The sequence below is a fragment of the Nyctereutes procyonoides genome, unplaced genomic scaffold (assembly GCF_905146905.1).
Source record: "Nyctereutes procyonoides isolate TBG_1078 unplaced genomic scaffold, NYPRO_anot_genome, whole genome shotgun sequence".
NCBI lineage: Eukaryota > Metazoa > Chordata > Mammalia > Carnivora > Canidae > Nyctereutes > Nyctereutes procyonoides.
In genome coordinates, this window is record NW_026575033.1 from 3,195,063 (window position 1) to 3,206,595 (window position 11,533).

At 38.4% G+C, this 11,533-nt stretch overlaps 1 protein-coding gene across 1 annotated transcript in view; it reads right to left on the reverse strand.

Annotated features, from left to right (window-relative positions):
- Positions 1–7,002: 7,002 nt before the first annotated feature.
- MICU2 (mitochondrial calcium uptake 2) overlaps positions 7,003–11,533 on the reverse strand; it is a 132,455-nt gene continuing 127,924 nt past the window's right edge. Inside the window, exons 10-12 of the mRNA XM_055317264.1 lie at positions 10,316–10,424; positions 9,241–9,398; positions 7,003–7,642 (exon numbers count right to left, since the gene is read on the reverse strand). Of these exons, the coding sequence (XP_055173239.1) occupies positions 7,538–7,642; positions 9,241–9,398; positions 10,316–10,424 (372 nt within the window). The 3' untranslated portion in view covers positions 7,003–7,537. The remainder of the gene's footprint in view (positions 7,643–9,240; positions 9,399–10,315; positions 10,425–11,533) is intronic.

The window sequence follows — 11,533 nt, forward strand, 5'->3', positions numbered from 1 at the left end:
CTAGTTGTCTTTTTGTTGTTGAGTTGTAGGTCTTTATATATTCTGGATATTATCTCTTACCTGATATACTATTTTTTTATTTTTTTTATTTTTTAATGATATACTATTTGTGTATATTTTCTCCCATCCTGTGAATTTTCACTCTCTTGATAGTTTCCTTTGATATATACATCTTTCTAATTTTGATAAAGACCAATTTATCTGATTTTTCTTTCATTGCCTGTATTTTTAGTGTCATATCTAAGAAATTATTACCAAATCCATTATGAGCTTACTTCCGATGTTTTCTTCTAAGAATTTTTTAGTTTTACTGTTCATTGAGTTTCTTGGATGTGGATATTCATGACTTTCATCAGATTGGGTAAGTTTTCAGCCATTATCTCTGCAAATATGTTTTCTGCCCCAGGTTCTCTCTCTTTTCTGGGATACCTATGATGCATACCTTGGTTTGTTTAATAGTGTCCCTCAGGTCCCTCACATTTATTTTTCATTTTTTAAAATCTCCATATCTTAGACCACATAATTTCAAATGTATTATCTTCAAATTAATCCATTGTTTGTTCTGCTTGTTCAAGTATGCTGAATTCCTTTAGTGACCTGTTTGGTTCTTTTTCATAATTTCTCTTTGTTGACATTCTCATTTTGTTCAGATATCATTTTCCTGATTTCCTTTAGTCTTTGCTCATGGCTGCCTTTAGCTCATTGAACTAAATATTTAAGGCAGTTAATTTAATGTCTTTGGCTATTAATTCCAGCGTCTGGGCTTCTTCAAGGATGGTTTCTGTGAAATCCTTTTTTTCCTGAGAATGGATCATATTTGCCTGTTGCTTCGTAAATTCCGTAGTTTTTTTGTTGAGAACTCAACATTCTAAGTATATGTTGTAGGAGCTCTAGAAACCTAATTCTCCCATTGCTGTGGGATTGCTTGTTTTTGTTTTTTTGTGGGTCAAAAAAAAAAAAAAAAGAGGATATCCATCCTCTTGTGGCTTTCCAAACTATTTTTAAAAAGTATGTTTTCGGGATCCCTGGGTGGCGCAGCGGTTTAGCGCCTGCCTTTGGCCCAGGGCGCGATCCTGGAGACCCGGGATCGAATCCCACGTCGGGCTCCCGGTGCATGGAGCCTGCTTCTCCCTCTGCCTCTCTCTCTCTCTCTCTCTCTCTCTCTCTGTGTGTGACTATCATAAATAAATAAAAAAATTTAAAAAAAAAAAAATAAAAAAAAAAAAAAAGTATGTTTTCTTGTTTTTGTGGTCACTGAAGTTCTCCATTTTCTCTGTGGCTTGCTACTGACCTGACAAAAATTTCCTTAAAAGTCTGGTTCTTAAGAGAGGGCAAAAGATCTTGCCTCTTGAAATCCCCTGTAGTGCAAAAGCTGCTTGCAGGAAATAGCTGGGACATCGGTGCTGCTCCTTCAGTGGCCAAAAGCAGCAGTTATTAACACAATGTTCTTTTGGCCACCCTGGGTCTAGTAGGCCACACCAGGTCCACAGCTTTGTCCACAGCTGCCTTCCCCTGGGCTGGTAACTGCAATCTTGCAAAAGGCTCAAATTCACCAATATTTACCAGCCTCTTCACTGAGCTCTCCCACATGCTGAACCTCTTGTACTAAACTCCAGAGTTCCAAAACAGTAACTTAGACAGTTTCTGCCAGTTCAATAATTGTTTAGGTGGAAGGGCAGATTCTTAGTTTCCTACTCTGCCATCTTCCCTGACATCACTCTCTATGTTTTATGTAATTTAGCTCCCAGGCGGTAAACTTATTTCTAAGTCATGGGATGGCATCTCAATTTTGTTATGGTCTCTAGCACCTACTCTGTCTTTCAACCATGTCACAGTCCCCGGCCAGATTCTCTCACTTGTCCTCTATGTTCAAGGCAGAGGCCAAGCCAGAGCGGTCTTATAGTTCTGAGAGGACAGCTTCTAAGAGAGCTCTTCTCTTTTTCCTGCCCAGTCCTGTAACAGAATGGCTGAAATATCAGGAAAAAGCATGCACATATGGGGATATTACTTGTCTCATTTTTATGTCCTCCCTCCTTTCCTCCTTTTTCTTTCTTCTTTATTTCTCCCATACTTTTTGAGTAACTGTTATATGCCAGATCTTTGATGGATGCTGGGGAGATGGTGTTAAAAGAACTACAGGTCCTTGTTCTTAATGAGGTATTAGTTGAGTGAGAGAGGCAAATGAAGAATCCCAGTACACTTGGTGAGGTTTGAAACAGGTGGAAAAAAGATGCTGAGGGAACTGAGAGAGGGAATGCCTAAATGAGTTTGAGGGAAAAGTAGGGAGAAAAATGGACAATTTCACAAATGAAGTAGCACTTGAAGAAGTTAGCCAGGTGGGAATATCTTCCAGAAGCACTATCAGGTCCAGGAATGAGAACATGGCCAGCTGGGTGCTAGCAGATAGTTTTGGTGTAAGGTGTGTGGGGGAGGGTTAGGAGAGGAGGCCAGAGAGGCTAGGTAGGGACAAGATCATGTAGGAATTGAATTTTATGTTGTAGTGACTGTAGTGTCACAGGATTGTCAGTAGTGGTGACATGATCAGATTTGTATTTCAGAAAAATTAATCTGGTGTGAGTCCCCTGGGTGGTTCAACTGGTTAAATGTCCCACTCAAGGGCAGCCCGGGTGGCTCAGAGGTTTAGCGTTGCCTTCAGGCCAGGGTGTAATCCTGGAGACCTGGGATCAAGTCCCGTGTTGGGCTCCCTGCGTGGAGCCTGCCTCTCCCTCTGCCTGTGTCTCTGCCTCTCTCTCTCTCTGTGTTTCTCATGAATAAATAAATAAAATCTTAAAAAAAAAAAAGTCCCACTCAATTTTGGCTCAGGTCACGATCTCAGGGTTGTGGAATTGAGACCCACGATAGGCTCTTTACTCAGTGTGGAGTCTGCTGGAGATTTCCTCTCCCTCTGATCCTCTCCCTTGTTCACTGTCTTTAAAATAAACAAATCTTAAAAAAATAAATAAAACAACTGGTGTGAAGGCAGATTTGAAAGAAGTTAACAACAGTAATTTAACACATAATGAGGATTTACTGCCATGCATTTTACATATATCTTGTTTAATCCTTGTAACACACTATTAGAATTATAATCATTCCCAGTTTTTAGACGAGGAAATGGACACAAAAATTAAGTACCTTGCCAAAGGTTAGGGTTGGTAAGTGATGGAGCTGAGATGGAATCCAGGTAGTCTAACACCAATGTGGATGTTTAATTACTGAGCTTTTAATGGGGGTTACAGGATTCTGTTGTGGTGACCTAAGGAGTAACTGCTCAGGGCAGTGGGGCTGGAAGGTGGAGAACAAGTTTGGGAGATTTTGAAGGAAGTAGAAATGACAGGACTTCGAATTTAAATATGGAGGAATAAGAGAGTAAGATTCAGGAACAACTGATTGGTTTCTGGTTTGGTCTATTGATTTTTTTTAAATTTTTTTATTTTTTATTTATGATAGTCACAGAGAGAGAGAGAGAGAGGCAGAGAGAGAGGCAGAGGGAGAAGCAGGCTCCATGCACCGGGAGCCCGACGTGGGATTCGATCCCGGGTCTCCAGGATTGCGCCCTGGGCCAAAGGCAGGCGCCAAACCGCTGCGCCACCCAGGGATCCCTGGTTTGGTCTATTGAGAGACATTCACTGAAATGGAGGAACACATGTGAAGAAGAAAGGTTTGGGGAGATGATGAGATCAGTTGTGGACATATTGAACTGGGTCAACAAAACAGACATCCAGAAGGTAAATGGGCCAGGAATTCAGGGGAGGGAATAGAAGCCAGAGATGTGAATGAGGTCTTTGTCCTTTAAGGGAGTAGACAAGGAGAAAAGAGGCAAGGCTCAGGATAGGATAACCACCACCCTGTCTTCAAGAGAAGAGCAGAGAAATACAAGATAACCACCAAAATATTAGAAGACTCAATGATCATTTATTCAACACAATCACAGTAAAGGAAATGATTGAAGATTCAGTTCAGATCAGGAAGTACAGCTGTTTTCAAGGTGACTGCCTCCACGCACCTAATAGGAGACACTGGCAAATCTAGTTTGCTTCTTTGATACAAATATTTTATCCATATTCTTTTCAAATGGGATCTCCAAGTTGTTTGCCGCAATCATACAGTAATGATGAAAATGACATATTCATTTTTGGACTTTTTTTTTTAGTTGTAGAACATTTCCTTTTGTTTCAGAAAAATTGAAGATTGTATCCTCAATTCTTGGAAACTCCTTTTTTTTTAAGATTTTATTTATTCACGAGGGAGAGAGAGAGAGAGAGAGAGAGAGAGAGAGAGAGGCAGAGACACGGGCAGAGAAAGAAGCAGGCCTCCATGCAGGGAGCCCGATGTGGTACTTGATTCCCGGGACTCCAGAATCATGCCCGGAGCTGAAGGCAGGCAGGCGCTAAACCGCTGAGCTACCTAAGGATCCCCAAGGAAACTCCTGTTTTAAGAAAGCCTACTCCTCTGTTCCCTAACACTGCTTTATTTAAAAAAAAAACAAAACTTAATTTATAATGGCATATTTAAAAAGTTTTCTGGCTCGGGGTGCCTGAGTGGCTCAGTCAGTTAAACCTCTGCCTTGGGCTCAGGTCCTGATCCTAGAGTTCAGGGGTTGCTCCCTGCTCAGTGGGGAGTCTGATTCTCCCTCTGCTGGAGCTCTTACCCTACCCCTTCTCTGAAATAAATAATAAAATCTAAAAAAAAAAAGTTTTCTGGTTAGTTTTGAGTCTCTACACTCTATGTTCCATGACAACAGTGACCATTTGTCTTCACCATTTTATGCTTGGCAACCTAGTAGGTTGTTTGCATACTTGTTGATGGACACTAAAAGCCTTCATTCCCAGGACGCCTGGGTGGCTCAATGGTCGAAAGCCTACCTTTGGCTTAGGGTGTGATCCCAGTTCAGGGATCGAGTCCCACATCAGGATGCCTGTGAGGGGCCTGCTTCTCCCTCTGCCTGTGTCTCTGCCTCTCTCGAATAAATAAAATCTAAAAAAAACCCCCCAAAAACAAAAAAAACTTTCCTTCCCTCTCTCTCTTCCAGTCCTTGCCTTTCTCCTTCTCTTTCTCCTCTTCCTTCATTTAACAAATATTTGTTAGATGCCTTCTATAGGTCAGGTAGTTGGTTAGATTAAAAAAATTTTCTTTATTTACTAATAAAGATGAATAAGGCATTGTTCCTGCTCCTGATTTAACAGTTTATAGAGGCATACTTGATCCGTAGACAGCAGGTGGATTTCTACAACTTTGCCACGAGGACAGTAGAAGGAAAAGCATCGCCATTTGAAGCTGGTGTATGTAAATGCTTTGGGGTGGGGAAACATGAAAATGAAAAGCATGGGTGTATGGGCCAGAAGTTTTATAGGGCTGGAGCATGGTATCCATGGATGTTCTGGAGAGTGGGCAGAGGGAGTCAGTGTCAGGTAAGAAGCTGGAAAAATTGAGACTGTGAAAACACCAGACACTATCCTGGTTTTTGACTTTTACACTCCTAATGTTGACTCATAAGGACAATTGACAGACAGACAGGAGAGAGCCAGATAGTATTTTTATGGCTAAAAGAGGAAATGATGGAAGATGCACATCCTTCACTTGTACTGCTTATCCTTTTCCTTGGTCTGGTTTTACAATAAAGAAACACCAAATTTAGTTATTTCTAAAATAATGAGTTAGCACATATTTGTTTCATAATCAGCAGCAAAGTAAATGTGTTTTTATAATAATTGGGCAAAAGTCTTTACCACTTGTCATTCTCAAGCATCAATTATACAAGTCTTCCACGTAGCAGATTAGCATGTTTCCAGGCTTTATCATTTAACTGTAAGGGACAGGTTTCTTTTGTTCCAGTAATCAATTGATTAATTATCAGCGTAAACTGATTCTTAATTTATTCAATAGGCTATGTTCCATTACTGACATTAATTACTTTGATACTCAAATGGTACCATATTTGGCCAGGGAGAGCCCCTTTACATTGGCGTCGTCCTTTGAATATGTCCTCCAGGCTAATCTGGTACTTTTCCTGCTCTAGTCTCAGAATCAGCCATTTAGCCAGGGAATGGAACATGTTTTAAATATTTGCCAAATTCTTGTTTGAAAAGCATATTTAAAAAAAATAATTTGCATTTACTGTGTTAAAAAATGCATTTATAACAGCATTTTATATTTAATGCCAATTTTTAATGACATTTTAAACATTTACCCACAATCCAATATATCCCATGAGACCCTGATATTATGATCAAGATTCCTCCAATTATACTGATTTTTTTTTGTTTGCCTTTTTTTAAAAAAACCTCATGACCTCAAGATCAAGACCTAAGCTTAGCTCAACAGTTGGACACTCAACCAACTGAGCTACCCAGGTGCCCCACTAGGTTTTTGAATTAAAAAAAAAAAAACCAACTTTCTTTTTAAAAAAAGATTTTATTTATTTATTTATTGATGAGACACACACACACACACACACACACAGAGAGAGAGAGAGAGAGAGGCAGAGACACAGGCAGAGGGAAAAGCAGGCTCCATGCAGGGAGCCTGATGTGGGACTCGATCCCGGGACTCCAGGATCACACCCTGTGCCAAAGACAGGCACTAAACCGCTGAGCTACCCAGGGATCCTCGAGTTTAAAAAATTTTTAAAGTAATCTCTACACCCAATGGGGGTTCAAACCTACAACCCCAAGATCAAGAGATTGAGCCAACCAGGTGCCCCACCACTCACACTAGTTTTTAAGAACATAAACTAATGAGGCTGTAAAGGGATGAGAGTATTTACATTTGTAAAAAAATAAAGTTTAAAATACATGTAAAACTGGGATCCCTGGGTGGCGCAGTGGTTTGGCACCTGTCTTTGGCCCGGGGCGCGATCCTGGAGACCCGGAATCGAATCCCACGTCAGGCTCCCGGTGCATGGAGCCTGCTTCTCCCTCTGCCTGTGTCTCTGCCTCTCTCTCTCTCTCTCTCTGTGACTGTCATAAATAAAAAAAAAAAATACATGTAAAACAATACATGTAATTTTTGTATCTGTATAAATATTTTATTCTGTTTTTACATAGGATATTGGGATTTACATATTATTTTAGAGAAAATTAATATACAGCTAACAAGCAAAATACACAAGGAGCTTATGAGATATGACATACAATGAGAAAACCTGAGATGTTTTAAATTTAATTTGCCTTACTGGGATCATCAGGACTCCTGGATGTAATATTGGCCTGTGTATCAAATATTTTTTTCTGTAAGTACTAGCTGACACCTTTCTGAAGAGCACATGGTAATACTGTGTCTAAGAAGTCAGTGAATAACTAGGTTTTCCATCTTATCAAAGTATAAAGCATTACTTCAATTCTAGATCCTCTGACAGAATCCAGTATCTATTTTTACTAAGTTCTTTGATGAAATTTTATTAAGAAATTATTGAATCAGAAAGTAAATAAAAGGCATCTTTATATTACAAAGAAAATCAAGACAAGTATCTAGTACTTAAAAAAATGTCTAAATTACTAGTACATTTGGAGCAATATAGTTCCCATATTAGCTTTTTCTAAAAGAGACCTTTTCCAGCTTGTTTCCAGACTTCTTTTACTCCTTTAATGCTTTCTCTTTTCACACATTTCCAGTATTCATGTATACTTTGTTGTTGTGGTACCTGTTAACCAAAGGTAAAAGTAAAGAGATTACTCTCTTCAAGGTTAAACATGATTTCATGTGAGCTCTTTTATTATTTCTCACATGCCTCCAAAAAGTACTTGAGGTAGATTATGTTGTAAAAGATGACTGCAACAGAACTAACTGTAAGTAAGACAGGATAAAAGACAAAACAGTGAACATGATGTAAGAATATCCTTAGGGTAACTGAAGAATGGAGGCTGACTAAGCATACATGATTGGAACTTCCTCCCTAAGAAGATAATGAAGACTTTGGGTGATCTTCCACCTATTGCTTTTAAAATGTAATTATTTCATAATGCTTTATGATATGTTTCCCTTTTTATGGTGAACTTTATTTAGCCATGTGAAATAAAAATTCTAAGCCTAAAACTTTGGTTTAGCCTTGCCTAAATTAAAAAGAAACTATATTTGATAAGAATCTTTAAGAAGAAATAATATATTTCACCTAAGTGCTCTGTGAATTAAAAAGTTCTGTATGGGTATTATTCCTCTCAGTTAAACAAGAAAGTAAAGGTTAGAAAATATTTGTATCCTGGTGATCACAGGATCAAAGCATTACTGGATATCTGCCAAATAGAAGCAAAAGTTAATTTAGATTTTATATATATAATATAAATATATATAATATATATAATACACATATGTATGTGTATATATATGTTCTTTTTCTGATCGATTTACAGGTCTTCTATTTAGTGTCTTTTGAGAAATCGCAGAGACTCCTTGGTATATTAAATTGTTAACTGTGAAGGCTGGTTTAATTTCCAGGGATACGATTAACTATGAGGTACTGGGTGACTACAAAGCTTGTAAAACACGTTTGCTAATAGAAATCATACATGTTCATTTTCCATAAATAATATTTGTGGGAGGAAATGAATGTGCTTTTCTGAGTTGTAAATAGATAGTTTTATTCTCTCCCTCATTCTCTCTCATCTTCTGGCCTAACCTGCTTATCACATAGTTCTCTTTCCACTCTTGTTTTCAGCCTGCAGACTATTTTATGGGAGTGCTTCTAGCATAGCAGATTCTAATTTAAACAAAATTTTGAGTTTTATTTGTCCCACAGACTAATATGTGAATTTGAATGCAATGATAATGGCTAACATGTATTTTGTGTGTCTTAGGCATTATACTAAGTATTCTACATGTAATTCTTACAAAATTTTTTTCTGGGAGATCCTGTTTCCTCATTGCACATAGATGAGAAACATGAGGCTCTGAAAAATTAAGTGGCTTTGCAAGATTAGGCAGTTATTAAAGTGACAGGGCTGGGATTTGAAATTAGGTGTGCCTAACTACAGAGCCCAAAGCAAAATTCTAGGCTATGATTTCTGAACCGGATTTCTGGTTAGATTTATTAAAAAAAAAAAAAAAGAAAAAAAAAAAAGCAAAGAAAAATACTGGATCCCACCTCTAGGAGATATCTCGGTGTTGTGATCATAGCTTATAATCTCTTTATAAATAATAAAACTTCCATTTAAGACTACAGATTTGCCCAAATTCGAGGTGTAATAATATCATTCATTTAATTACATGTAAACATACAGTTATTTAAAAAATCAAAATATTTACCCATAAACCTCGATGCATTCTGTTTTTTAAAACCCCAAGAAACTCTCCATGACTAAGACATTCATCACCATCCACATCAAAGATCTTGAAGACGGTGTCCAAAATATTGTTTGAGAGCTCCTGTCCAGTTGCTACTTTCACGGCCCTCTTAAATTCCGCTGAAAGAAAACATAAGACAACTCATCAACTATGTGAAATAGTCTAAGTGGAATTAATCTACATTTTATTATATAAGAAGCAAAAACAAATCTAAACGTTCATTAATGAAAAGTAAAACAAAACCAAAAATACTCATTAAGAACATATTGAAATAATAAATTTGGTTGAGAAATGTCATGAAAGTAACTGAAAGAGAAGCAGGCTATTTTAATTTAAAAAATTTTAGGGCAGCCCGGGTGGCTCAGCAGTTTAGCGCTGCTTTCAGCCCAGGGTGTGATCCTGGAGACCCGGGATCAAGTCCCACATCGGGCTCTCTGCATGGAGCCTGCTTCTCCCTCTGCCTGTGTCTCCGCCTCTCTCTCTCTCCTCTCTGTGTATTCTCATGAATGAATGAATAAAGTCTTAAAAATTTTTTTTAAAAAATTTGTATTAACTAGCTATTATTATTTTTAAAGATTTTATTTATTTATTCATGAGAGAGAGAGAGAGAGAGAAAGAGAGAGAGAGAGAGAGAGAGAGAGAGAGAGAGAGAGAGGCAGAGACACAGACAGAGGGAGAAACAGACTCCATGCAGGGAGCCCGATGTGGGACTCGATCCCGGAGTCCCGGGATCATGCCCTGGGCCAAAGGCAAATGCTCTACCACTGAGCCACCCAGGCATCCCTTAATCAATGTTTTAAAGAAGGTATTTAAATATTTCTTTTCCCTTCTTAGGGAGAAATAAGGAAGTAAAAGCAAATAAAATAACTGTTAACCGTGAGAGTCAATGTGTTAAGTCCAGAGTAACCACAATGAATTAATTAAAAGGCCAATCAATTGTTTTACTGACAACTGGCTCCTTGCCATACATTCTAGTTGAAGAACAGAGTGATATTGTTTATAGATGACAAAAATTAAACTAAGTCATATAACTTACCCAGTCTGACAGGACGATGAGCTAAACTAAACATTTGCATGGCAATAGCAAAGTCTTCCAAGTGAGTCGTAAAATGACAAAATGACTTGAACTCATCCAAACTAATACTCTAATAAAATAACAAAAGTGAATTTTAATTACAAATTTGTAAATACATTAAATAATCTTAGAATATACACACAAGTCCTGTTTCTATCATAAAGCTTATGAACTTTTACAGCTTTCTAAGAAAGTTTATTAAAAAGAATGGGTAAGGCCACAGTGTATGGTTGCACAGACTGCACACTGGGTGAATGGGGTCTCCTGCAGCAGGGCAAGACCTGGGGTGGCCTTGTGTTACTCACTGAATTGTCTCCTCAAAATGCATAGGTTGAAACCCTAATACCCAATATGACTGTATTTGGAGACAGGGCTGTTAGGGAGGCAGCTAAGGCTGAGTGAAGTCATCAGGGTAGGACTCTAATCTGATAGAGGACTAGCGTCCCCATAAAATAAAGGAAGAGACTACCAGTGCTCTCTCACTCTGCATGTTAAGTATAGAGGACAGGCCACGTGTGGACACAGTGAGAAAACGGTGGTCTGTGAACCAGGAGGAGAGACTTCACAGAAAACCAACCTGCCGGCACCCTGATCTTAGACTTCCAGGCTCCAGAATTGTGAGAAAATAAATCTGTTGTTTAAGTCATCCAGCCTGGAGTATTTTTTATGGAAGCCTAAGGAAACTAATACATACTGTGAAGTGGTCCGCCTCCTTGCTTTTCTGCCCACAGCACTGAGTAAGAGCACTGGGTTTTGGAGTTAGAGGAACCTATGTTGAAATTCCAGTTCTGCCATTTACTATGTGCATGGTCTTAGCCTCTTTAAGCCTTAAGTAAGTAACCTTTCACGAATTAAGTAATTTGTTCACCATCTACTAAATGGAATATCAGGATTCATTTGAACCTTGGTTCATCTGACTTTAAAACCTATGCACATAAAAACAAAACAAAAAATAAGTTAGAAAAACTAGTTTTTCCATTGAAAAAGTAAATTAAGTCTGAAAAAGTTTCTCTTTATAGGGACCCTTCAGGATCATGTTCTCTGCTTAGGTGTGGCCTTTTTTTTTTTTTTTTTAAGATTTTATTTATTTATTCGTAAGAGAAAGAGAGAGAGGCAGAGACACACGCAGAGGGAGAAGCAGGCTCCATGAAGGGAGCCCGATGTGGGACTCGATCCCGG